Below are 26,901 nucleotides of genomic sequence, written 5' to 3'. Positions count from 1 at the left end.
AGGTGACCCTTGCCCGCCCGCCTGCCCCCCCCCCCCCCCCCCCCCCCCACAGCTGGAACCCAGAAGGCTGTGTCCCCCTTCCTCTGGCGTCCTTCCTGGTCTCCTGCTATCAGGTAATGCCAACCTCGACCCCCTGGACCAACTGGACCAATAGCCCTGATCAGCCTGTTCTCCCCTGATCTTAATGCAGGTCAGACATCTGAGGGAGCCCAGACTCTTCTCTGCTCTTCCCACAGAGCTTCCCCTTTCTTGGTCATCGATTCCCAGATTCTGGCTCGTACTCTTCTGGGGTGAGGAACTGCCAAGAAGAATTTCTTCCCCATGTATCTGGGGTTGCCACTTATCTGCCTCTTCACCCTCCTCTCCAGCTTAGGGACACCTGGGTCCAACTTACACAGGGAATGTGGGGATGGGGGTTGGAGATGATTGAAGCCCAGCGCCAGCTGTAAAGAAGGTGGGGAGGGGGTATTTGCAAGGAAAGGCTAGAATGGTACCAACTGGGGTGGGGCAGGGGGTGAAAATGCCAGGCCCAGGTTCTCCTGAGCCATGTGGCTGTTCCAGGGGCAGAGGGTGGCCCCTCCCTACTCAGGGGCCCAGCCAAGATTGACCTTTGACCCCCCACCCCAGAGATCAGTGAACCATTAACTCCTCTTTGATGTGAACCTTCCCACACTCGCCCCACCCCTGACCCCGCCCCAAGGCAGGTGGGCTGGGGCGGGGTGTCCATCCAGCCTGACGTGGCCTCCATTCCACCTGGGCACCTGGAGACTAAGCCTGCCTCCCCTCCCTGACTCAGGAACCTCTTAGCGTCCACAGCAAGGCCTGACGGGGACCTGCGGTGATAGCTCTCACGCTGCTAGTGGGGGTGAGGCCCTGGGGATTGAGGGGAGATAGAGAGGTGGGACAAGGTTGAGGGGTGGGGTTTGAGGGATGGGATGGACAGATGGTCAGCTCCGGATCAGGTCAGGGGAGCACTGTGGGTCAGGGACGGTGCTCTAGGAACTGGCCAACAAGAGGCTGCTCTGGGAGGAGGCAATAGGGAGGGAAGAAGGAGGCCAGGGTGGGGGCTGCTGCTGGATTCAAGGTGGGGTGGTACGAGGAGTGAGTCCCCCCCGGCCCTAAGCTGGACAGCAGAACAGGAGCCCTGACCCTTCCTTGTTGTTCTTCCAGGGCATAGTCCTCAGAATGTTCCAGGAGAAATAGAAGCCAGAGTCTCTAACCCGTTCCCCCCAATAATGGGGCCCCCAATGAGTCATCTTCTGTGTGGCCTGTGTGTGTGGGTGGCCTTGGGCTGGGTAGGGGGCTCAGCCCCCAACCTAGGCGCTGCTGAGCAGGAGCAGAACCACTACCTGGCCCAGCTGTTTGGCCTGTATGGGGAGAACGGGACGCTGACTGCAGGGGGCCTGGCGCGGCTCCTGCACAGCCTGGGGCTAGGCCGAGTCCAGGGCCTTCGCCTGGGACACCACGGGCCTCCAGCTGGTCGGGCTGCACCCCCAGCTGGAGACAATTCCACACACAGGTACTAACCCCTTTCCCTACCCCAAAATGCCACATGTCCAGCTCTTCTCAGGGCTTGGCTCAGTTGCCAGTTGCCTAGCTCTAGCTTCCTAAAATCAGATTCCTGGAATTACAAATTTTTCAGAACATGACACCTTGGCTCCCTTCAAGACCCCTTTTGCCTCTATTGCCTTCTAATTCTCTCTTCTTCCAAATCCCTGTGCCCTTCCATTCCTTGCTCTTAGTCCCGACGCTCAATGTCTCCAGGTCGACTTGGCTCTCAGTTTGTAGTATTTTTGGCTGTCCTCCTCCCGTTTTCTCTCACCTGCCCCACCTCCCTGCCATTCTTAGGTCCTCCTATAAATTGACAATTCTCAGAACCTCCCAAGACTGACATTCCATGGTTTCTGGGTCCCAGGAACTCTAGCCAGTGGCTGGTCCTCCCCTTTCCCCTAAGCTCCCTGGGAGCCTCTCAAGGGACGTTTCTAAGAGAACATGAGGGAGTCTGACTTGCTATCCCATCCATTCCAGGCCACAGGACCCTGATCTGAGTGTGGATGTCTGGGCAGGGCTGCCTCTGGGTCCCTCAGGGTGGGGTGACCTGGAGGAGCCAAAGGCCCCACCACCACCCCATGGGCCAGCCCCCTCGGGCCTGGGCCTCTTTCACAGGCTTCTGCTGCTGGACCATTCGCTGGCTGACCATCTGAATGAGGATGTGAGTCTGATGATCTCTCGAGAGGGGGAAGGAGTCATGGGATTTAGACAGCCTGAAATCTTTGAAGGACCAGTAATTTAATACAGTTACCGTTTTAAAAATCCAGGTGTGGATTTAGGGTATGTTATTCCACTACTGAAATATGTTCCCTCTGGGCTCAGAGCAGATAAGTCCACACCCAGAGCTCCAAGACCCAGTTTAGGGGCCACACTTGGCAAAGCAGAGAATCCAGAGAAGCAGGCCAGGGTAGGATTTGGGGGAGGTTATCTGGAGAGGAGACCTGCAGGGAGTGGGTAGCTGTCTTCATCCAGAAGGACAGAATCTGTTCCAAGTACATCAAAGGGCAGCCAAAGCTAAACCTGAAGCAGGCGCATTGAGGGTGAGCACCCCATCGCAGGAAGCATTCAAGCCAAGACTGGATGAAGATGTCACAGGGCTGTTGAGAGGAAGGTTGGATGGCATTTCAGATTCTTTTTCCTTCTAAGATTCTAGAATGGAGCGCTCTAGTTGTCCAATCAACTCCATCACCAAATCAATGAAATCATCAGGGGCTTGAGAAGGAGGGAGATAGCAGCAATGTTCACTAGCACCCAATTTGCATTGAAATGGATATTTGCGTTGGATTGAATATAACTAATAATTAACACACACTGATTATACTACCTGTCCCCAGTCTCTGATGCACCCACCAGTGGGAGGAAAGGGGACCCTGGGAGAGACCCAGGAAGCCATGCAATGCAAGGGCAGACATTACAGATCTGAATCACAGTTCTTGGCGATTCCCCAATGCATGACTCCCACCCCAACTCCCCTAGTGTCTGAATGGCTCCCAGCTGCTGGTCAACTTTGGCCTGAGTCCTGCTGCTCCTCTGACCCCCCATCAGTTTGCTCTGCTGTGTCCAGCCCTGCTTTATCAGATCGAGAGCCGCGTCTGCATCCAGGCCCCAGCCCCAACCCCTACAGGGGACCTATTATCTGGTCAGTGGGTGAGAGTGGGTGTGGGGCACCCTGAATCCTGGTAGGGAGGGGGCCTCAAGCCAAGGAAGCAGCTTCATTGAGGTCCTGCCTACCCTTGTAAGAGATCTCTGCCCCACCTTGCCCCTGAGGCCCTCCCTTCAGCCCTGGCCTAACTTCAGCCCCGACTCTCCCAGCCCTGGTTCATAGCGCCCTGGCTGTCCTGCTGCTCAGCCTCCCAGCTCCCCTCTCCCTGCTGCTGCTGCGGCTCCTGGGACCTCGTCTACTGCGGCCCCTGCTGGGCTTCCTGGGGGCCCTGGCCGTGGGCACTCTTTGTGGGGATGCACTGCTACACCTGCTGCCACATGTACGTGCCACCCCTTCCTTGTTCCCTTGCCCACTCGTATCCAAGGTGTTCCCAGTCCTAGGACATCCCCTCCCCCTTTCTGTCAGCCCCCACATTCCACTCCCCACCCTGCTGCCACCAGCCCTCTGAGGTCTTCTGCTGGAGCCTGTGAGTGAAGGCTTGTCACCTCCCACGCAGGAGAGGGCTGTTGTCGGGGCAGGGGCCTCCCTCCGCCGTCTGCCCTGACCTCCTCTCTGGCAGGCACAAGGAGGGCAGCATGCTGGACCCAGCGGGCAACCAGCGGAGGACCTGGGTCCAGGGCTGTCCGTGCTCGGAGGCCTCTTCCTGCTCTTCGTGCTGGAGAATACACTAGGGCTTTTGCGGCGCCGAGGGCTCAGACCAGTGAGTGATACCCTTTTCTCCTCCTTCTGCTGAGACCTGAGTCCTAGCAGAGAATTGGCTACATGAGCCAGGAAGTGAGGGGCCGAGTGTGCTCCTGGCTCTCTGATGTCTGCCTGAGTGTGCAGGACCTGACAGATAACAGGGAGCCGGAAGGGCTCCTCAGCATAGACCCAGGACTTCTGGCCAAACAGTCTCCTCTCCCGAGCTCAGGTCAACAAGAAACAGGGAGGTGCCAACCTGGGAAGAGTGGGGAGGCCAAAAACCATCCCCAAATGCCAGAGGTGGAATCAGGTGTTCATTTTCCCACCTGGTAGCCTGGCCTCTTCTCAGCCTGGCTCTGCTGCCTCCTCCACCAGGAGGGATACCCTCCTATTTCAGAGATGCTGCAAGCAGAAGAGAAAGGATGTCAGAACACTGAACCTGGACCCGGAAGATGGCAGTGGCTTGGCCCTTCAGCCCTTACAGGCAGCTCCAGGTAACTAGAGAAGAGTAGGCTCCGGGCTCCCAGCTCTCACTTGCAGCCACCAACACTATTCTCATTCTTCTTCCTGCAGAGCCAGGGGCTCAGGGCCGCAGAGAGCAGGACAGTCAGCCCCCACCAGCTCCAGCCCCTCCTGGGCACCAAGGCCACAGTCACGGGCAGCAGGGTGGTAGTGGCACTAATATCACATGGATGGTCCTCCTGGGAGATGGTCTGCACAACCTCACTGATGGGCTGGCCATAGGTGTGAGCAGAGGGGATGGAGGGAGGCAGGTCAGAGGAGAGGTCAGGGCTCCTAGTTATTGGCTGGGGCTAGGAGAGGGCTACCAGAATGGGGGGAGATGAAAGGACCACAGAGGGAATGCAGGCCCCTGCCCTTGGGGAGAGCTTTCTCCTAACTGACAACCTCCAATCCTGTCAACCCCAGGTGCTGCCTTCTCTGATGGCTTCTCCAGTGGCCTTAGCACCACCCTAGCAGTCTTCTGCCATGAGCTGCCCCATGAACTGGGTAGGAATGGCCGAAGTGTGTGTGTGGGGGGGGGGTTAGACTCCAGAAGGGAGAGAACTACAAGGAGTGGAACTTGGACGCTGGCAGGTGACACAGGTCACTTGTCCCTGAATGAGCCCTAGCTTATTCCCTCCTACCCTGTCCTCTCTTCCCAACAGGTGACTTTGCAATGCTGCTCCAGGCAGGGCTGTCCTTTCGGCGGCTGCTGCTGCTGAGCCTGGTGTCTGGAGCCCTGGGACTGGGGGGTGCAGCCCTGGGGGTGGGGCTCAGTTTGGGCCCTGTCCCCCTCACTCCCTGGGTATTTGGGGTCACTGCTGGGGTCTTCCTCTATGTGGCCCTCGTGGACATGGTGAGAGGTGTGGGGTAGTGCAGAGAAACCAAGGGAAGTGGGGAGGTGGGTGTGGAGGAGAGGAAGCATCAGTCCCTCCACCTCCACCACGACCACCGGGAAGGGTGCTAGACCACAGGCCCGCAGAGTCTAAGAAACAAGGGCCTGGAAGAGTTCGGGCGGGGGCTGCTGATACTTTCTAACCCCTCCTTCTCACGTCCCAGGGGCAGAGACAAAGCCAGGATCCTGACGTTCTTCTTTTCTTTCAGCTACCAGCTCTGCTTCGTCCTCCTGAGCCCCTCCCTACACTCGATGTGCTCCTGCAGGGGCTGGGCCTGCTGCTGGGGGGCAGCCTCATGCTCACCATCGCCATGCTGGAGGAGCAGCTATGGCCCCTGGTCTCTGATGGCTGATGGGGGCCAGTGGAAAGGCGTCCAGGTTGCCCTTCCTTCCCCCCAACCACAGGAATGGAGGCGGGACACAGGGCCAGTAGGAGCAATAGGATTTTAATAAACAGAACCCATCCCAAAGCCATGACTATGACAGTTGTACTTGCACCAAACAGCATAGAAAACCAGGATGTGGTGGGAGGGCTCAAAGCGGTTGGGGGAGGACATGAGTAGGGGCCTGGAGGGTGTGGGGTGCATCCATCTGCGGGGAGAGCATTGTGCTTTAGCCCGGGGTGTGGGGGGGGCAAATGCACCGAGGTCCCCACTTTTTCCTGCTGCCCTCAGCACCCTGGGGATACAGGCATCTGGGCAGATCTGCCCTTTATTGCTGCCCATCAGCATCAAACACCCCCCGACCCCAACGCTAGCACCACAGGTGGATCCGGGGCAAGGAGAAGGGCAGGAACGGGAAAATTGCTTAGAGAAAGATTCAACTAGAATCCAGTGAATTGTGCTCAGTTCTCTTTACTTCCTACAACCGAGTACATGGGTCACAGGGTGGAGGGTGCACCAGGACATGCAACATGCCCCTCAGTGCCCCCCACACACCCCTGCACACAGGATGGTGGTGTCTGCAGCATCACAGGTCATGCAGGGCATGGGGAAGGGGAGGTTCACACACACAGAGACGCCCACAGCGGGTACCAGACAGAGAACACCCCTGAATATACACAGCTGTACACAGGGAACACCCAGGTCCCCAACCCAACCCTCTCCGCTGTCTTGCCGTTCCCCAGGCAGGAGGAACTGTATTGCTTTGAGAGAGCCACCCTGGGGGCTGCTCTGCCAGGCACCCTCCCCTCCCACCCACCCCCATTTTGGCACATCTGCAAGACACAGCAGCGAGAGTAGGCTCCCTCCCTCCCAGGCTTCTGTGGCTCGGAGTTGAGGAAGGGGGTAGGAGACTGCATCCTCCGTCTCTCCCCCAGCCCTTCCCAAACCCCTCCCAAACCCACTCCAGCCAGAACCCACCCCACCCCCAAACACACACATACAAAGCTGAGCTATCCAGGAATACAGGGGACAAGGAGATTGTCCGGGATGGGAGCAGAGGCAGTAGGGGGAGAAAGGACTGGAAGCAGAGACCCCACCCTGGCGTGGGGTCAGACTGGCACAACAGCTACTTTAGTGCAATTGGAGAGGGTGCCCAGAGTGGGGGGGAGATGGGAGGGGAAGGCTCTCCCAACTTCCCAGGGGGCAAAGCCAGGCTCCCCAGGGAAAGGGCCTAGCGGAATGAGCAAGGGCCAGGGGCGGATCCTCTCGTCACCCGCCGCCCTCTGCCCTCCCAGATGCAGTGACAGTGTCCCCCTCACACCTAAGTGGGCAACAGCAGCCTCAGAATCAGTACCTTCAAGTAATTCACAGAGCAGACCCTCCCCACCCCAGCTTCCTCCCATCTCTGGGATTTGGTCGCTTCTCTAGGGGTTGGGTCAGGAGGAGGGAGTCCCCAAGTCAGATCCTGCCCTCTCTACCTCCCTCTTCCCAGACCACTGGGCTTGGTCCTCAAAGATTCCTCACCTCCACCCTTGCCCAACCTGGGTCAAGGCCGTGGAGGGCTGGAGCCACCACGATCAGAGGGGAAGGGGCCCTCCTTCTTAAAAGGTAGGGTTCAAACTAGGTGGGATGGGGCCCCATACTGGTTGCCCCAGGAGGAGGGTTTCTGGGCTAGGGTCTGTAAGGCTATTTTCCTTTGCGGTGGGAAGGGGAGGCAGGGGATGAACACGGGGTGTGGGGAGAGGGTGAGAAATGCCGGAGAGGGTAAGAGGAAGGGGCTTCCTGCTGGAGCAAAGTCACTGGAGTCATTCCGACGAAGAAACACTCATGTGCACAAGTCACAGAGTGTGTCTGTCCAGCCCCTCCAGCCTGGCCCCAACCCTGCCTCTCAGGGCCCTTCCAAGACCCCAGAGAAGGTTTTGGGGGTACAGCTGTAGAACCGTTCACTCTGGCCCCACGCCACCCCCCACCCCCAGCCTCTTCTCCCCATCTAGGTCCAGGGAGTCAGAAGGTGCTCGGGTGGGCAGACAGCGGTGGAAACAGTATTGAGTTTTCCTTTGGTTACATATTGAAGGCAAAGGTGAGCTGGACTTACAGTCAAAACGGATAGGGATGAGGAAGGAGGAGGGGCCATGGCCGGGGCTGGAGAGGGAGGCAGGCCCCCTCAGCCCCTCCACCCCAAGGAACACATGTCTAAGTGGGGTAGCATCCCTCAGTCTCGTCTCTCCCACCCCCCACAGCACCAAACAACAGAGAAGCCCCCTCCCCCAGGGGCTGCTCCCCACCCCAGCCCGGGCTGTACATTCAGTGGTTTCAGCAGTCCTATGGCTCAGGGGGCCACACGGGGGAGGCGGCCCGCCAGTCTCAGTTGGACAGTGGCAGTGACCCGGGTCTGTTGGTCCATCCTGGGACCCACAGTTTGTGCCATTTGTTTTTCTGAAGGATAGTTCACAACCCTCCCAAAGCCACCGCCCAATCAGAAACATCTCCCCGAAAATCAGAAACTAAAAACTGGCTCTTTTCATCTTGCCCGCCGATTCACACGTCTGTTTCCCTGTCTCCAATGTAGCCCTCGCTCTATCTCCTTTGCTGGGACCTGGGGCTGCTCCCAGGGTCCTCACTTAAAATAGGCCCTTTCTCAAAAGTGCTTATGACTTGAAGCAAGTGCTTTAGAGCTGCAGTGGGGAGAGGGGGAGGGGAAGAGGGAGGGCGAAGGGAAGGAAACGTTCCCTCCCCACCCTACCCCCTTAAGATTGGGGGGCATTCTGCCTGTTTTACTTCTCCACACCCGTTTAAGTCAAAGAGGTTTTAAAAAAAATCTTAACATTAAAATAAATATGCAGAGGCCATGAGAATGGTCAAAATGCTTCAAAAAACACTAGGGGCTGGGGAGCCCGGGATGGGGTGTGGGATTTCCTTTGGCATAAGGAGAGGAGGCTGCTTGTCCTCCAGGCCTCCTCACAGCCACATGAGGAGGGACAGAGGACTCCCCACAACCTGCCCCAGCACTGCTGACGGTGTGCTGAAGGTGCGGACAGCAGGGAATGGGCAGCCACCAGAAATCTCATCTAGCAGAACAATGGGGCTCCCGACAAATAGATTCTTCCTGTCATCGCCAAACATTGATAAAGGAGAACACGACTGAAACCCGAGTCCTCTCCAGAGGACACATCTCCCTGCTCCCCCTGCCCCCCACCACCTAATTCCCAGCACCAAAATGAGAGGGAGGGGCTGCAATGGGAAGATTTCAGGAGAGAGAACTGAAGTTAGGGAGCAAGCTTTGCGGAACCAGCAGGGTTGGGGGTGGGGGGCTGCAGCCCTTAAGAGAGGTCACATTGATTGTCGTATAGGGGAGGACAGGGTGCGAAGGGAGGTGGGCAAGAGGGGCGTCACAAGGCCCTTTGGCTTTGAAAACAACAATAAAAACTAAAAGCTGCACAATCCTTCTCACCAATAATGGTCATTTGGAAGCTTTGAAATGGTTTAGGAACTGGGGGGCGGGGGGGGAGCAAGACAGAGAGAGAGAGGATAAAAAGGGACTGTGACAAACAGAATAAGGACTTGGACAAACACCCCAGGCTTCAGGGAACCAGCATGAGGTATGATTAAGGGCGTCTGATCGGGAGGCTGGGGTCCCTGGGATGCCCCCTCTCCCCTCAGCCCGCCCTTGGCAAGGGTGGCAGGACTTGTAGGGAACGCAACTGAAAAGTGGGTAAGATTATGAATAAAGCAAGCGTGGGTCGGGGAAGGAGACTGAGGGACCCCTGGGGGGAGACCCTGTACTGTGTAAACTAAGCCTGTCCAGTTCTCAGGGGACAATACTGATGGCAGCCAAACTGGGCAAGGATGCACTGTGGGGCGGAGGGGGCGTGACCTCTATTCAAGTTCTGTGTCTTGGCCCCTGGCTGAGGTATTGAGTGTGAGGAAGGGAACACTGGGCTATGGGAGCGGGTCCAACTGTCCAGGAGGCTTAGCTGGGAGATGGATGGACAGGGCGTTTCAAGGGACCAGGGCCAAATTCAATGCTACATGTAGAGAGAAAACTGCCCCCTCGTCACTCTGGCCCAGTTTGGCTTTTGGGGTGCAACTGTGAGGAATCTTCTCAGTGCAGCCCCTAGCTCAATCCCATCTCTCCCTCTGCTGGGAGGGCAGGGACCAAGCCTCAGGATCTTTTCGTTGCTCCCTAGATCAGAGCTTCATCCTCACGTCCCGAGTAGCCATGGTCCCCAGTCTGCCCTGCCCCTCCCACCATCTTTGGCTTCAGATCAGGAGTGACTGGGGGCAGTGGGTACTCTTGGACATGACAGAAGGGGGCGGCAGACAGGGGGCACAGAGGACTGTAGGGTTGGGGGGGCACAGGAGGAAGAACACAGTCCCTCCCTCCCCACACATGCAAACACATGCCTGAAACACACAGGACACACTAGGACTGTGGTTTTGAAATGAGCAGGAAATTAATTTGTTTCTTCCCCTAAAGGATAAAATGCTTACTTAAAAATTCATGACAAGCCTCAAAGTTAAGGGAGAGGAGAGCCAGGGAGGGAATGGCCGCAGGCTCTGCCCTCCCAAAAAAAGTTAAAACAAAGAAGCAGGGTTAAAGTGCGTGGTTAGGGGGCCAGGCCAGGAGGGAAGGGGGGCAGGGAGGGGCAGGCTGTGGGGGCAGAACCAGCCCTTGATTTGCATATGAGGAGCTGGGGAGTGCAGGATGGGGGCCCAGGTACAGTAGTTGCTGCTTCAAGTGTTCTGCATTTGAACTTCAGGGGTGATGGGGTGCAGAAGGGGGGGGGAAGCTCCAGGCCCCAGTGCTAATTACCCTCCCCCCTCGTCCACTAGCTGCCCCTGAAGGGGGAGGGGGACACCCCCAGAGTGCTCACACAGTACCAGAAATTAAGGCTTCTCACTGCTGCGGGGATGGAGGGGCCAGCCGAGCAGGGAGGCAGTGATGGGTATGAAAGAAGAGGAAGGGACTGCCTGGCAGCAGGGGCTGGGGGCAGGAGGACACAGAGAAGAGTCAGAGGGAAGAGTTGGGGGAGCTGGCAGCAGAAAGGGGGAACTGAGAGATGGGGTCAGAGAGAGGGGCAGCCAGGCATTTAGCAATCATTTTGGGACACTTGGCAGAAGGGGTTGCCCTGGGGGTACCAAGGGCCTGGGGTGCTCCCTGTCGGTCCCAGACCCCTGCCAGGCCAGGATGGTGTGGCCAAGGGGTGAGCAGCTGCTCCCCAGTGCTTTTTTCCCCCCTCCGCCCCTCCCACCCAGTCGTGTTCTCCTTTAAAGTGCCCTAAATGTATAGACTTTTTCTAAATAAATAGAATAAGATATCAAGCCACCGGCAGGGGGAGGGACACTGGAGGGGGGGCTACTCAGAGTAGCAGCCATCTAACCCAATGGCGCCGTGCCGCTCCTGGCTGTAGGGGCAGGAGGCCCCGTGGGGCAGAGCGCCGCAGCCACCCACCGTCTTGGCTGCTGCGATGCCGCAGTTCTTGAGCAGGCTGAAGCTGAAAGGACTGACGGCGTCCTTGGGCGGGAAAGGCTTCATGGTGGAAAGGATCAAGGCCAGGCAGTCTGCCACATCTTTGTTGGGGGCACAGGCCAGTGCTGGGGTGTGACCTGCAGGGCAAGGGGGGAGACCTGAGCCACAGGGTCCTGTATCCTTGGGTCCCCAACCACCTTCCCCCGGACCCGGAGCTCCCTTATCTGTAGATGGGAGCCCAGGCAGGCAAGCACCGCACACGGCCAGAATTCAAGGGCTACGAGGGCCCAGGGAGGCTGACAGGCAGACTGCCCAAGTGTGGGGTACAGGGCAGAGCATGGGGGACAGCAGGCTGGGATGTGTGGGAGGTCTTCCTGAGGACCCTGCTGGCTCCACCTAGTTCCCTCAGACGCCACTCAGAGACTCTAGCCGATTGGTGTTGGGTCCCTGCTCTGAAGTGTTCCCTTGGGAAGAAATTCCAATTTACAGCAAGATTAAGAGGTCACCTCCTGGAGAATGTCCCTGACTCCAGACCTGGAAGAGGCGGGGGGCTCTGGACCCCACTCACCTTCTTCATCCACAGCCAGCACTGTGGCCCCTCGACTCAGCAGGGCCTGCACCACAGAAGCTAGACCATTCCGGGCAGCAATGTGGAGTGGCCTTGGCAGAAAGGAAGAGGGAGCAGTCAGTGGGATGCCCAGCTGCCCTTCCCCGTCTCCCGCCAGAGTGGCCAGGGCACTGAACGGATACTCCACGCTCCAGAGAGACCCGGGATGCAGGCAGCTCTTTCTTCACCCCCCTGCCTCCCTAGCCAGGAGTCCCCCTCCCTGGGCACTCACATCTGCAGCGCACTGTTGGTGGCATTGATAAGGCCAAGGTCTTGGGTTTCTGCCAGGATCATGAGGGCACATTTCTCATGGCCCTGAGGGAGGGGAAGAAAGATGGAGACATGTGAGGTGGAAGCATGACAGGCCACAGGGTAAGAGTTGGGGAGGGTGGCAGGGGGACAGAGAGCTATCCCACCAGCCAGATAGGCTGGACAACCCTGACTTCACTCCAGTCCTCTCTCCAGTCAAGAAGATCCATCCCCCTTCATCAAGCCTGCCCCCTACGCAGCCTCACCCCACCATTGGGTCAGTACCTTGCTACAAGCCAAGTGGAGGGCAGTGTTCTTGTTCTCATCCAACACAGTAAGGTCTGCCTTCCCTCGATACAGCAGAAATTCTACAAGAGAAAGGGACGGAGAGGGACTGACGTCTTCCCTCCAGAGCAGCAGCCAGCCCAGCTCTCACCCTCCTATCTGCATACACTTTGCATCCCACCTGGACAGGCAGAAACATCCAAAGACAAACCTCCTGCTTCCTGACCCCACAGGCAGGGCTGACCCATCTTGCAAAAACCAGGGGAGCGCCTCCCTTCCACACGCGGCCCCTACACACCCACAGCAGCGGTTTGCCCGTTCTCAGCCGCCGTCATGAGCGCAGTGCGGCCAGTGTGGTCAGTGGCGTTCACCTCGGCTTGATGCTGCAGCAGCATCCGGAGCCCAGAGACATTGTCCGCAAAGGCAGCGGCATGAAGAGGGGTCCTGTGGGGTGGGGGTCAGGGCAGAGTGAAATGGGGAACGCTCTGTCACCTGAGCAGAAAGAAGCCAGAGGCAACTGAGGCTTCTCCCCCACCTTCCACCACTCACCGTCCTTTGGCATCTCGGCTGTTCACAATCTTGGCACCCAGAGCTCCCAGCAGCATCTCTGTGGTGCTGTCCTGGTTATTAATTCTGGGGGAAGAGGAAGCATCAGCAAGAGGAGCAAGAGAAATGGACTGCCTGTCCTAAGTGCAGGTCACAGGCCTCGAGAAGGGCTGAGGGGTAGGAAGGGACTTACACTGCACAGTGCAAAGGGGTGAAGGGGTTTCCTTCCAGGTATGAAAATGGGCTGTGTTCAAGTAACAACTCCAGACAATCTTCATGTCCTGGGTGTGAGGAAGAAAGTATGGTAATGGAGAAAAATGACAAGTTGTCCTACATCTGTCTGGTCCTATCGCTTGACATTCCATCCCACTTCCAGATCCAGATCAACCCAGGTCCTTCCCTCAATCCACTCGTCCTTGGTCTCTGTTCTTGTCTGCCCTCCCCTACATCACACAGATTCCTGTGCCTGCAAAGGTCCCAGACCCATACCAGTGTAGGAGGCCCAGTGCATGGGCGAGTATCCGCTGTAATCCACCCCAGCATCCAGGGGGTCTGTGGAAAGGGCAGCCTGCAGCAAGGTCCGAAGTACTGCAGTGTGACCGCAGGCTGAGGCCAGGTGAATGGGTGTGCGGCCCTTGAAGTCTCGGCACAGCACAAATGCGTCATGGTCCAGCAGGGCAGCCAGGCAGTCCTCACAGCCAGTCACTGCCTATGGGTGACATGAGGGTGTGAGGAGCCACTCCCTGTCCAATGGCCAGTCATTGGGGCTGGCCAAGGAGTAGAAACCACTTCCAAGGGCTCCAATCCTTGTCTTTACAATGATTCTAAGTGTTAAGGGTCAGCATCTCCGCCCTTGACTCTCTCTATGCCGATAGACAATCAGGACGGCGAGACTGAACCCTGGTGCTCTGGAGGGGTGACAAAACGCAGAGTAAGAGACTAAGGGATCAAAGAATCCTGTGGGATGAGGAGGAGGCAGCTTTAGCACAAATGATGTTGGGGAAGGACCGGGCTAGTGACATCATTATCCAAAGGGACTGGGCCAGCAGGGTATCCTGGGGCAGAGTCTGGGTAGTGAGCATGTAGCTCTAATGTGATTACAAAGCAAGGTGGTCAGGGAGATTGGCTGCGGATACCGAGTACTCATTCTGGAGCAAAGACAGTAAAGCCCAATAAGACCCTGGGCACAGAATCCTGGCCCACCTGCTAGACAACTGATGTCCTACGGCTGGTGGGTCCTGTGCTCCCACGTTCAGGCCCATCTGTGAGCAACCCCACCCAGGAGCTCACTCACCCCACGGTGGAGGGCAGTGCGGCCCCGGAGGTCAGCAGCATCAGCCGTGGATCCTTTCTCTAGCAGCAGATGTACACAGTCCACGTGGCCATTCATGATGGCCAGCATCAGTGGGGTTCTACAGGGGGGCAGGAGAAAAGGTGAGGGCCTGGCAGGGGTGGGAACACCTGCACCCCAGCCCTGGCCATACTCACTGTCCATAGGCATCCATGACATCTGTGATGTCAGCTCGTTCCCCACTGTCGATCAGCAAGTGCAGGGAGTCAGTGTGGCCAGAGGCAGCTAGGAGAAAAGGGGGCCTGGGTCAGGGCAAGGTCAGGGGAAGGGGGAGGCCAGGTCAAGTATAAAGGACTTGAGGGGGGAGGTTCCTGGACACCTGGGGCAGTGAGAAGTCTGGGGGAAAGGAGGCTACGAATGAGGACTTGAAGTTTCCATCCTCCTCACCCTATTCCACTCCCAACCCCAACCCCACTCAGAAGGGATTTGGGGACCAGTCTCCAAGGCCTGGTGTGGCCAGGGGCGGGCGCACTGACCAGCAGCGTGCAGGGGAGTCCACTTTCGCCTGCGCTCCTTGATGAGGGCAGAGGCGCCATGGGCCGTGAGCACCTCCACACACTCGGTGGAGCCTCGCTCGGTGGCCAGGAAGAGCGCGGTCCGGCCCTTGTGGTCCCTTACATCCAGATTCACCAGCGTCTCGGCCAGTGTCTTCAGGGCTTCACAGTGACCGTTGTAGGCCTGGAGGGGTGCAGGCAACCAACAGACACAGCTCGGGACCCCACTCTGCCCTCGGGACCCATGGGGAGACTCCAGGAGCAGTCCTCCCCACGAGCTCCTCAGTCACCTCAGGCTCTTCACCTCACTGTGCCCACCCCCATCCAGATCACTGCCTGCTTGTCACATCCCACAGGAAGGCAGAAGCATGGACAGATTCACACGTGCTGGCACCTGTGTGGGCCTGGGGCAGGGAGGGACAAGGCAGGCAAGAGGAAAAGCCCTGGGACTCACAGCTAAGTGCAAAGGGCTGACTGGAATGGTGCTCTCCACATCCTCCAGGCAGTTAAAGGACATTTCTAAGAGCTGCAATGGACAGGACAGTAGGTGCTGAGGTTCTGGAACTCCCAAGGTATTACCCCCTGCCCCTACTCCAGTAACCCCTAAGCCCCTGGATCTAGAGACCACATTTGATGCAACCCTCTCTTGGCTTCAGAATCCACAAGCACAAAGGTCGACTGCGGCCCGCCCCTGCTGCCCCTCCCAGGCCAGGTCCCAGCATACCAGCTCGAGGTTCTGTCTGTTGCCGTAGGCGGCTGCATAGTGCACGGCTGTGTAGCCCTGCCTGTCCCGCAGGGAGGGGTCTGCACCATTATCCAGTAAGAACTCCAGACAGCTGGGGGACAGGGCAGACTGTGAGGCGGGCTGGCCCAGTCCAGGAGGGCACAGTTGTGGGAGGGGCACAGCAGAGGGGCCAGGGGGCCCCTCCAGGCCAACACCCGTCCTCTGCTCTAGGTAGGCTAACTCCCGCCCATTCGACCCCACTCCAGACCCACCAGGTCCTCCAGGTCCACCCTGCTCCACCCTGGCTTCAGTGCCTTCCTTTATGCTTTGAATGCTTTCCCAGAGAAGAGAGCACAATGACCAGTTATCAACCTTCTGCTGATCAACACTCCTCACCTCCAGCCACGATGACTCTCTGCCCCGAAGGCCTTCTCCTCCCAGCCCACCTGAAGAAGTCCTCCTCATCTCCAACTCAGTGCCAGCACCCTCACCTCTATGAAGCCTACCCCCATCTTCCCAGTTAGGCGCCGCCCCCTCTGTGCTCCCTCAGCACCCTTCTCACAGCTTAGTGGTAGTTGTAATAGTAGTAATAGTAACACACTATTTAGCACTGATTGTGCCGAGCACTGTTCTAAGCGCTTCATGTGTATTAAGTCACTTAATCCCCATAATGATCCTATGAGGTAAATACTATTCTTATCCCTGGTTGAGGAAATTGAGGCATGGAGAGGTTAAGTTACTCGCCAAAGGTCACACAGCTAAGCCTCTTGGATTGTAAGTATCCTTTTTTTTTTTTTTGAGGGAGATTAGCCCTGAGCTAACATCTGCTGCCAAACCTCCTCTTTTTGCTGACGAAGACTAACCCTGAGCTAACATCCATGCACATCTTCCTCTACTTTATATGTGAGACGCCTACCCCAACATGGTGTGCCAAATGGTGCCATGTTTGCACCCAGGATCTGAACCGGCGAACCCTGGGCTGCCAAAGTGGAATGGGCGAACTTAACCACTGCGCCACCGGGCCAGCCCCTACTTTTTTTTTTTAAATAAACCTTTTATTTTAGAACAGTCTTAGATTTAGAGAAAAACTGTGAGGACAGTACAGAGTTCCCATATCCCCTGCACCCAGCTTCCCCCATTGTTAACATCTTACATTAGGACGTATAGATGCCCTTTCATTTATCTTCCCCAACAGATTATTAGCTTCCAAAGGGCAGAAATCTGGGGTAATTCATCTTTTATCCTTGGTACCTAGCACAGTACCCGGTATCTAATAAGTAAATAATTAATACTTGTGGAATAAACAAGGAGGTTTTGCATGTTCAGTCTTTCTGATCCTCTCAGGAAGACCATGCGTTCCCTAAGGGAAGGAACGGGGTCTTCTACTTTGTCTTCACCCACAGTGCCTGGCCCAGGACTAAACTCAGAGTGCTCAAAATGTGACGGATGGCACAGCGGCGCAAGTGTGGTATGGGATGGGCATGCAGGGGGAAGAACAGAATCAGAGCTGGCACTGCAGGAGAGCGCCTCCCAGGGTCGTCACAGCTACTCACAAGAAGGCCTCCTTCCTGCGGGACTCCTTCAGTGGCTCGTCCTCTTCAGCATCGTGGCTGGAAGATGAGTGGGTTTCCGCTCTGGGGGAGGGAGAGTGGAATCAAAACAAGGGGGGGCTCAGGGAGGTGAGTGGGGCTGAGAAACCCGGAGTGGGACCTTACCTCCTGTAGGTGTCAGAAGCGGCAGCATAGTGGAGGGGAGAGCAGCCTTTACAGTCGGCCTCGTTGACACCTGCCCCGGCAGTCACCAGCGTGACTGCACACTGGTAGCTGCCATTGGCGGCCGCATAGTGCAGTGGGGTCCTGGGGCAGAGTGGAGGAGGGTGGGTCAAGAATCAGGGACAGATCCAAATGCAACAAGATGTGCAGCCAAAAGCTGCTTTGTAATATTCTCCTCACTTAGCCTCCAGCTCCCCACCCCGCCCTCCATCATGTCTCTCCAGACACTCTCTATACACACCCCTGCACATTAACACACCTTCCAAATTTGTCTCTCCTCCTCAAGTCAGCTCCACTGCTCAACAGCAAATTAAGACATTCAACATTCCTAAAGTGAAAGAGGATGAGGGTTAAGAGAGTGAGAGCCGCAAGAAGGACAGGCTTCTCCCCAGGGAGGGGTTAAGGAAGGATGGAACTAGACAGCCCTTTCTGCTTGGACCGCTCTCACTGTGAGAGGGGGACACCTGGGCAGGAAAGGAGGGGCCCAGACCCTCGCCCAGCCCTCTTTCAACACCCGGGAGAGAGAGAAGAGAACGCACCCTCCAGAAGCAGCAGCATGAAGACAGGTACGGCCAAGGTTGTCAGGCGTATTGATGTCAAACCCAGCTGAAAGCACGTGCTCGTTGCTGAGTGAAGACACGATGCTGTACAGCTGACCTGCAGGGCCAGAACAGCCACAGATCCCATCGGAGGGCACCGAGCAGAGTGGAACAGGCCTCCGTCCTCTGACACGCCTGCCCAACCCCCCAACCAGTCAACACATACCTGAGGAAAGAAGCTTACGACAACAGTCAGAGAATCCAAAGAGAACAGCTAAGTGCAGGGGGAACATGTCGTGGATGCCGCGCCTGGGGAGAAGTTGAGGGACTCAGTCCTCGAGCCAAGGCGGGGCGTCACAGACCTCTTTTCTGTGGCCCACCCCCAGCCTAGGAGATAATGAGCTTCCTTTTGGCAAGCTTCTTCATGCCTCCATGTTTGTTGTGAGCAGTCTGTGCAGACCCGAGGCAGCCGAGATGTAGGGTCAGTGGCCCTGACTCACCGGGCGGTATCCGCGCCATTGGTCATGAGGGTGCTGATGAGCAGCTCGTGTCCGTAGCGAGCAGCCACGTGCAGCGGCGTGTTCCCAAATTTGTCAGCACAATCAATCTCGCTGCCTGAGAAGGGGATGCACACACAACTCAGGCAGACCGTAGGCTTCAACTGCTCACACTAGTTAGCTGTCATTTGAGTGCTTATTACATGCCAGGCACCTGGCTCTCCCTTCTACACGCGTTATCTTGTTCGTAAGCCTTAGGGGACAGGGCAGGCAGAGCAGGGCCATTTCCACGGGTGCCTATCCTGATTATAAGATAGGGAGGGAGGTGGAATAAGGAAGGAAAAGGGGTTTCTAGGGATGAACTCTCTGGGGGAGGAGAAGAGAGGACAAAGTCTCCTGAGTCCATACCATTCTGGATGAGGATCTGGGAGCGGGTGAAACGGCCGTGGATGGCAGCCATGTGCAGAGGACTTTTCCCTTCTTTGCTCTGTGGAAACAGCACATTTTCTTTTTCAGTGCAAAGCATGGAGAATGCCCTGTTCCCCCTTCCAAAGGACACATCTCTGAGGACAGAGTGATCATATGGGCATCTACTCAGCCCACTCTCTCCTGGGTCCCTGGCGAGGTCTGAGCTACCCAGGAGGCAAGGGGACAATTCCCCAGTTATCCAGAGAGGAAAATATGGTCAGGACCCCCAGAGCCAGCTTCCTCTTCCCACTGGTCTCAGCCTCAGCCTTCAGGCACCTGGTAGTTGACATCAGCCCCGTTATTGACCAGCAGCTCCAAGCAGAGAGCGCCATTGGTGGAGACTGCAGCCACATGCAGTGGCGTGAAGCCTTTGTCATTCGGCTGGTTGACATTGGCTCCTGCGTTCACCAGCTCAATAGCCACAGCATCCTGGCCCAGGTAGCAGGCGATGTGCAAAGCTGTGTTTCCAAATGCGTTGGGCTCATCAATCTGGATTTCCAGGGGTGAGGGGAAGGGGATAAGGGAGGCATCAGTTTAAACAAGGTGGAAGCCAGCACAGATAGCCTAGAGAATCCCAGAAATCCAATGACCACTTTAGGTTCCTGACCCAAAGATGAGGGCAGTGTTACTTAAGGTAAGCATTATTCAGACCCTCACCACATCCTCCCTACCTCCCCAAACCACACCAACCATCCCAGCACCTTCATATCTTCACAACAGACTCTGGCCTCCAGCTCCCTGCCCTTAGTTCCCAGCCCCAACGCTCAGCACCCTGACCTCAGCCCCCATCCGGAGCAGGTACTTCACCACTTCGATCTGGCCACTGGCAGCAGCTGTGTGGAGCAGCCCATAGCCCTTGCGGTCCTTGCAGCCAAGGTCTGCTCCCCGTGCCACCAGTAGTTTTAGGACCTCCAAATGCCCTGGGAAGAGAGAAGATGCTCTCAAGGAGGTGCAGGGTTAACTCTAAAGCCCTGAGTGCCTCTCTTTTTGAAGGCTGCAACCCCCTCTCCCTGCTCTAGGAATCCTAAATGTCAAATTCCTACTCTTCCCGCGAATCCTTTCTCACCTAGAAAAGCTGCCCAGTGCAGAGGCTGCCGCTCCTTTTTGTCACAGACATTCAGGCTGGCTCCCTTATTGAGGAGCAAGTTCACCGTCTGTATCAGGACATGAAAAACAGCGGCTCAGAGCCAGCTTCATGCCCTCAATGTACTTAAGAGCAGAGGCCTCAGCTCCTGAAAAAGCTGAGTTAGCCTAACGTCTTTGTTCTTGAGCAGAACTCTCTGGAGAACTAGAAGGAAGAGAGGAAGCAGACACTAAGAAGGAGATCCCAGATGGATTTGAAAGTTTGAGCGAAACTCAAGGAAGTCTTTTCAGGAGACTTGGTGGTTCTTAAACTCTTTTGAAGAGTCTTCAAAAATGTATTGAAAGACACGGACTCTCACTTCAGAAAAAGGCATGTATACAAACATTTCCCATGTAACTTCAGAGAGTATCACCCTCTTGAAGGCCAAGTCAAGAATTTCAGTCTAACTCAACCAGTCATTTGGTGCTTGAGCTCAAGTGTCAAAATAGTCATCTGCGCTGCTTCTCCCCAGGCCTGACGGCCTAGAAGCAGGGAAGGCGGGTAGGAAAGGAAGGAAAGAGAAGGCACAAGGCTCACGGTAGATTTGGAGCAGTCCTCACCTCTAGATGCCCACTATGCACCGCATGGTGCAGGGCACTGCGCCCACTCCTGTCAGCCACATTGAGGCTGCTCAACAGGGGTGCCAGAGCCTCAGCACACTTGGTGGCCCGGTTGGCGGCGGCCACATGCAACGGTGTCTGCCACAGCTTGTCCCGGGCATTCACATCTGCTGAATGTGCCAGCAGCAGTCCCAGCACCTTCTGTTGAGGGACAGGAAATAAGGGAAAGGATAGAGGAGGGGCAGGAGGTAAACAACAGGAAATGGTGGGAAGAGTAGGTCAACATGGCACATGTGGCTCCATCTCCCCACGCCCCCAGCACAGAGTCTCCTCTCATGTTTCCAATGTGCCTAGCCTCTCAGTACCTACTCCCTATCTTCTGGATCTAAGAAGATCTGGATCTTCTTAAAATCTTCTTTTCCTTGCTGAGGAAAACATGGATCCCTTCTCTTCCTCAAGCCACCAGGTATCACTCCCCAACCCAGACCCTGAAAATCACACACACACACAGCCACTCCCAAACAAATCCACACGTAGAGGATCCCAATCCTTCACACCACTTCTAGCAAAAACAAACGCTCCTGCTACCCTAATGCCCCAAATCCCCTTTCAGCCCCTCCATAGGCACCAAAATCATTTCCATTACCTCGGTAAGCAAACAGATACTGGTTCTTCTCCAAAACCCAGGTTAAAATGCCCCTCCTGGTCACCACCCACCCCATTTCCACTGCCCTCAGACCCTCCCCGTGGTGGCTAGAGCGAAGGAAGTGACTGTGGAACCAAGAGGGAGGTTTCCCTCCCCCCAACTTCAGAGTTGATGGACCCAACTGGTGAGGCACACCTGACTCCTGTGCTGTCAACTTTTATGCTCCCCGAGGGATAGGGATGCAACAGATCACGTGCCCCATCCCTCCATCACTCCATCACAAGGAAAGAAATCTCAGTGCCCAGAGTGGGGGTCAGACTCCAAGGTGGCCCCCCAGGGAGGGATGAGTCACTCAGGCCTGGCAGCAGGGCCCCCTGCAGTCTGCCAGCCCAGTGTTAAGCTCTCCCCTGACGTCACGTCAGCTGGCAACACTCGGCCCCCCTTACTAGCCAGTTCTAGGGGTAGAAGGGAGGGGCCAAGTTCTGCTCTCCTGACCTGGGAGTAGACCAGCTTGTAGGGCAGATGACTGAGGCTCTCCAACCCTTCCTCTCTACCTTTAACCAACCCATCCTCTTTAGAAGGGTGAAAGGAGTTAGGAGGCCCGTACCTCATTTCGGGAGGCAGCAGCACGATGAAGAGGGGTCAGCCACAGTGTGTCCTTAGCATTGACATTAGCACCTGTGGGGATATAATTTCCTCTTTTGGTGGGAGGTGGAAAGCAGGTGGGGAAGGAAGCCAGTAATCAGGCCAGGGAATCTGGATGAAGATGGAGGATCTCCTGGACCAAGCACCAGAGAACAATCCTTGGATATGGAAAAAAAAAAAAAAAGCTCCTCCCTCAGGTTCCCTCCCTAGGTGCCACACCTTCCAGCTCCCCGCTTTCACCTGACATCAGTAGCAACTGGAGGATGGGGACATCGCCTACGTAGGCAGCAGCATGCAGTGGGGTTCGCCTCTCTTGGTCCTGGGAAGGCAGAAAAGAGGAGCAGCTGTGGGGGTGAACTATCAAGAACCCCAGCCCAAGTCTTAGAGCTCCAGGCCTTTCCGAACCACGACCTCTTCCCACAGGTTCCGCAGCCTCCTAAATCCCAATCCTAGGTCAAAGCAAGCACCTAGGGAGGGTGGAGTCAGGGAGTCAGGCCCCTGGGCCGGCGAACCACTCTCCTCCTTCCAGGAGGAGTGGGGGCGCTGCAGACACCGATGGTTCAGAAGAGAACACCGTTTCTGGGCATCCTCACCCTTACTGGTCCGTGCTCCCAGCCTCCATCCCCAAATGTAGAGCAGACGCCTATCCCAGGGTGGAAAGAGCTGCGGCCTCATCCGAGCCGAGGAGACACGGAGCCGCCCCACCGATGGGGAGGGGTCCAGAACACCAGGGCCCAGATTACCGGCTCGTCATCCTCCCTGATCCTAACTCACCAGCACATTGATGTTCTCCTTCTGCGAGAGGAGGGAACGCACTTCCTCCACATCTCGGCTAAAGATGGCCTGGACCAGGGGCGGCTGCAAGGAGAACCGGCGTTCAGGGAGCGGGCCGGAACGGAACCGGGCGGGTGCGGGAAACATCAGGTTTTGGGGGGGCGTCTCTGGAGGGGCCCCGCTCTGGGGTCCTGGCTGCAGGGGGCTCCCGCGGTGTCTCCGCCGGTCGCCAGGCCCCCAAGGACACCGGCTCGGTTGAGGGGAGCGCGGCGTGGGGCGGGGCGGGAGCCGCGGGAGCCCTGGGCTCGGGCCCAGCCTAGGCCGCACATCCCCGGGCTCGCGTGGCGCCGGCGCCGGCGCCGGGCCCTGGAAGGAGGAAGCGGGCGAGGGCAAGAGGGCTGACCTGGTCCGTGATGCTGAGGATCCCCATGGCCCGGCCCGGGCTCCGTCCGCATCGAGCTCCCGGCGGCGGCGGCAGCGGCTCCACCGGGGACACGGGGCGGCCCAGGCGGCGGCTGCGGCGGCGGCTGCGGGGAGAGCGCGGCCCCGCCTACCGGGGGGCGGGCGAGCGGGAGCCCGCAGCGCTCCCTGGCGGCCGTCCTGGGCCCGGCCGCAGGGCGCTCGCCGCGCAGACGGCCCCGGGCTGCGGCGCCCTCTGCCCCGCCCCGGCCGCCGGAGCAGACCCGGCGCCCGCGCCGCGCGCTGGTGTCCGGGTCCCCAGGCCGGCCACGCCGGGCTCTCGGCTCCAGTCGGGCGGCCCGGGGCGTCCCCACAAGACCCTAGCGGCCACTCGGGCCTTGGCCCTGCGGTGCCTCCCCACCTGAGGACCGAACGGCCGGCCAGATGGCATTCGGCCCACAGTGCCTCCGCCGGAGCCAGCTCCTCCCGTCGGCGATTCCACACCCCAAATCCCCCACCGGGGGAAGCAGGGGCGTGGAGATCTGCGGGCTGCGTATGGCAAAGCCCCAGAGGGAGGGAAGGCGCCTATCTCCACTGGCGGTGACACGAGTTGGGTCAAAAGGCAATAGCAGGAGTGTTCCAACTGCAGAGAGAAATCCCAAGAAGGACTCTCCAGCAGCAGAAAAACCCCAGAAAGAGGCTAGGACAGCTGGCACCTGAAGAAGGTCTCCCAGGTTAGCAGAAGGGGCGCTTTTCCACTCTCTAATTACTCCATTGCCTGGTTAAGGTGGTTGGGTGGCTACCCTTTAAAAGGCTCAACGGTTTCTTCCCAGAAAAGGGTGAGGGTGCTTCCCCTCCTCCATTGAAGAGGCCAGAGAGCAGCCAATCAGGCAAGATCTGGATGGAGGTCATCGCAGGCCAGGTAGGCGAAAAGAGAGAAGAAAAGTGGATATTGAAAAATCGGTACAATTTTTATAAGGTAATTCAGGGTCCTGTTCAGACCTCAGTAACTCAATATGTGTTCTAAGAAGGGAACACATTTAGGAAGAAGTGTAGGGTGTTGACCCCTCCCCCCCCGTGAAGGCATATAAAAGATCTTCCTCGCTCTCCAACAATCTATGCCCCTCATTGCCTTCAATATCTTGATTTCCACTGGCAAGATGCACAAGACACTGGTACCAGTGCTTTTTCCTGGAGAGAGAAACTGGGGAACAGGGAATGAGGATTGAGAGGGAAATTTACCTGTCACTATATACGTTTAATAACTTTTTGAATTTTGACCACACTGAAAATAAAATTTACAATATCACTTAAGACTTACATCTTCCAGGAAGTCTTCCCTGGTTAACAGGTTCTTTCCCTTTTGTGAGGTCTCCTTAACACTGTGTTTATGTAATGCTTAATTTACACACTCGTAGTCAGGTTTAAATTGCACACTTTTGTTGTTCATTTCACCTTACATCTTTGACATGCAAATGTCCAACATTTCATAAGGGACTTTAACTTCTTTGTTAACCGGAGTCTTCCAATACAGGACTGTACATTGTTTTGGGGGTTTTTTCTTTGTAAAAAGGATTTTGAGCTCTCTGAAGGCAAGGGTAGACATTAAATTATTCTTTCTAGCTCTAGCAGAGCAGCACATGGGAACAGGAACTTAATATTTGATGATGATGATGAAGATGAGGCTGAAGAAGTAGAAACTAAAGGTAGCTGGGGATCAGATGGCTGTGGGTGTTCAGACATGTTGATTTGCCTATTGGATATGATGGACCTTCCAGGAAGGGCTAAGCTAGGATATGACCCAGAGGATGGGGAGGAGGGGACTACTTGGCCTCCATTGCCCGAAATAGCTCTTGGTAACCTGAGGAATTGGAGTCAGGGGTTGAGCTGGGGTCACGTGCCTGGTTCTGGCATGGGAGTGGAGGTGAACATGGGAGGTTGCCAACCGGGTTCTCTGGGCAGCTGGAAGAGGAGGAAGGGCCAGAAAAGTTATTTTTAATATTATTCAGAGCACAGAAAGAGGATTTCCCAGTAGGGAAAAAGAGGATATGATATACGTAACCCAGATACTTCCAGGGCTCAGGGAGATGCACAGAGTCGGGGAGGAGAAGGCCGGAAGTGGTGGCAAAGTCCTCTTATGCAGACAGTCCTTCTGGATTCAACTGCTGAATTCATATCTGGGTAACTCTGGGCAGATGTCTGTCTGTCTTTAAGCCTCAATTTTGGAGCTGGCCTGGTGGTGCAGCAGTTAAGTTCGCACATTCCGCTTCAGCTGCCCAGGGTTCCCCGGTTTCGATCCTGGGTGTGGACCTATACACTGCTTGTCAAGCCATGCTGTGGCAGGCGTCCCACATATAAAGTAGAGGAAGTTGGGCACAGATGTGAGCTCAGGGCTAATCTTCCTCAAAAAAAAAAGCCTCGATTTTCTTTTTTTTTTTTTAAAGGTTTTATTTTTCCTTTTTCTCGAAACCCCCCTGGTACATAATTGTGTATTTTCAGTTGTGGGTCCTTCCAGTTGCAGCATGTGGGATGCCACCTCAGCATGGCTTGACGAGCAGTGCCATGTCTGCTTCCAGGATTCAAACCAGTGAAACCCTGGGCCGCAGAAGCAGAGTGCGCAAACTTAGCCACTTGGCCATGGGGCCGGCCCCAAGCCTCAGTTTTCATTCTTCTAACAAATGTTGATTGAAGACCTGGTTTGGAGGTAGAAACTTATAAGTAATGGTGTCTATTTTTGTAGAGCTTATAACTTAATAGAAGAGCATACATATATATATATATATATATGCACATGAAACAAGTAAAGAATATAGGATACACGCTACTTTACATGACATTATGTGTTCAGAGTAATCTTGAAGGATGGGTTCAGTCAAGACAGTCTTCCTGGAGGAGGTGAGTTTTGAGTCAATACTTGAAGGCAGTTATTGATGTAGAATGACAGGGAAATGGCAGGAAATTGGTTGTTTCAAATACAGGGAATGAGCTAGGGAAAGTTTAAATGGCGGTAATTAGCTAATCTAATTAGTAGGGGGACAACAAGCAAATTGGCTTGGCAGGTCTATTGTACCTTGGGAATTCTGCAGTAGTTAACTCGGTTAAGGCACAGTGTTAATGAGGTCACAGTTCAACCATGTATCCCAGTTAATTTCTGTCTTTTATCCAGCCAGATCCTTGCTCCTCACGCTAAGCAGCTGTCTCACATGTGTAAGCCCTTAGTCAGAGGGAGTGAGGCTGGACAGGAGAATGGAGTTGGGAAGAGTGAACCTGTCCCTCAAGGTCACATGCCCATCTGAGAGTGGCTCCAGATTATCATCTTTGAACTGGAAGGAGATACTGTATCCTGGGGGTGGGGGTGCAGGTGCTGAGGGAAAAAGGAGAAATGTTAGGAGAGAAAAAGAAGGGAGATCGTTCCCCAACTTGGGGCTTCTTGTATATAAAATATGAATATAAAATAAGGATGAAAATGCCTTCTTTACCAAATGTTAGATGTAAGTCAGATTTCAAGGGAAGGCTCCTACTCCTTGAAGTCCAGATAAAATGGGCTCAAACTTTAAATCAATCCGTATCCAGTGGAAGTCTCAAAATGAATGGCAATCTTAAGGGGGAGTTGGAAGATTTATATTTGTTTCCAGGCCCCTGTTTCTGGGCAAGATGTCTCTCTTTCACACCTATTAAAAGGCAACACAGGGGCCAGCTCCGTAGCTGAGTGGTTAAGTTTGCGCGCTCCGCTGTGGTGGCCCAGGGTTTCGCTGGTTTGGATCCTGGGCGCGGACATTGCACTGCTCCTCAGGCCACGCTGAGGCGGCATCCCACATGCCACAACTAGAAGGACCCACAACTAAGATATATAACTATGTATAGGGGTGGTTTGGGGAGATAAAGTAGAAAAAAAAAGGAAGATTGGCAACAGTTGTTAGCTCAGGTGCCAATCTTTAAAAAAAAAAGCAACCCAGTCTTTAATTATTTTATCCCCCACCCTCACCCACACCACCCTACACAAAGCTTTCCTGAATGTGGACAGCTTGACTACAGACTTAGAAAGAAAGTAGAGGAGGGGCTGGCACTGCAATGGCAT

At 55.8% G+C, this 26,901-nt stretch overlaps 2 protein-coding genes across 7 annotated transcripts; one reads left to right on the top strand and one right to left on the bottom strand.

The window, feature by feature from the left end:
• Nucleotides 1-52: 52 nt before the first annotated feature.
• Nucleotides 53-5,728, top strand: SLC39A5 (solute carrier family 39 member 5). 6 transcript variants are annotated; one of them, XM_046667415.1, is made up of 13 exons: nucleotides 53-113; nucleotides 237-290; nucleotides 797-865; nucleotides 1,171-1,519; nucleotides 2,029-2,212; nucleotides 3,028-3,190; nucleotides 3,364-3,533; nucleotides 3,774-3,914; nucleotides 4,293-4,389; nucleotides 4,469-4,639; nucleotides 4,823-4,903; nucleotides 5,062-5,252; nucleotides 5,501-5,728. In XM_046667415.1, exons 4-13 carry the CDS (start codon nucleotides 1,236-1,238, stop codon nucleotides 5,642-5,644), a joined length of 1,626 nt encoding a protein of 541 aa, XP_046523371.1. In that variant the 5' UTR covers nucleotides 53-113; nucleotides 237-290; nucleotides 797-865; nucleotides 1,171-1,235; the 3' UTR covers nucleotides 5,645-5,728. The 6 variants fall into 6 exon arrangements, with proteins under 6 accessions (XP_046523371.1, XP_046523363.1, XP_046523400.1 ...); XM_046667407.1 differs by having other exon boundaries at nucleotides 191-290; XM_046667444.1 differs by lacking the exon at nucleotides 797-865 and having other exon boundaries at nucleotides 59-113; nucleotides 191-290.
• ANKRD52 (ankyrin repeat domain 52) lies at nucleotides 5,719-23,117 on the bottom strand. Its single transcript, XM_046667385.1, has 28 exons — nucleotides 22,828-23,117; nucleotides 22,425-22,508; nucleotides 21,891-21,969; nucleotides 21,613-21,683; nucleotides 20,360-20,560; nucleotides 19,743-19,830; nucleotides 19,454-19,596; nucleotides 18,953-19,165; nucleotides 18,617-18,695; nucleotides 18,212-18,326; nucleotides 17,938-18,020; nucleotides 17,712-17,829; nucleotides 17,432-17,500; nucleotides 17,116-17,256; nucleotides 16,954-17,034; nucleotides 15,401-15,512; nucleotides 15,131-15,202; nucleotides 14,659-14,860; nucleotides 14,320-14,407; nucleotides 14,126-14,243; nucleotides 13,321-13,540; nucleotides 13,025-13,112; nucleotides 12,835-12,918; nucleotides 12,584-12,729; nucleotides 12,286-12,368; nucleotides 11,984-12,066; nucleotides 11,713-11,804; nucleotides 5,719-11,281 (listed from the first exon to the last, which is right to left on the bottom strand). The coding sequence occupies exons 1-28, from the start codon at nucleotides 22,852-22,854 to the stop codon at nucleotides 11,031-11,033; spliced, it is 3,231 nt and encodes a 1,076-aa protein (XP_046523341.1). The 5' UTR covers nucleotides 22,855-23,117; the 3' UTR covers nucleotides 5,719-11,030.
• Between the last annotated feature and the right edge of the window lie 3,784 nt (nucleotides 23,118-26,901).

This window comes from Equus quagga, chromosome 1 (genome assembly GCF_021613505.1).
Source record: "Equus quagga isolate Etosha38 chromosome 1, UCLA_HA_Equagga_1.0, whole genome shotgun sequence".
In the NCBI taxonomy this organism is placed as follows: domain Eukaryota; kingdom Metazoa; phylum Chordata; class Mammalia; order Perissodactyla; family Equidae; genus Equus; species Equus quagga.
Note: the sequence above shows the minus strand (reverse complement) of the source record. Positions and strands in the feature narration are given on the sequence as shown.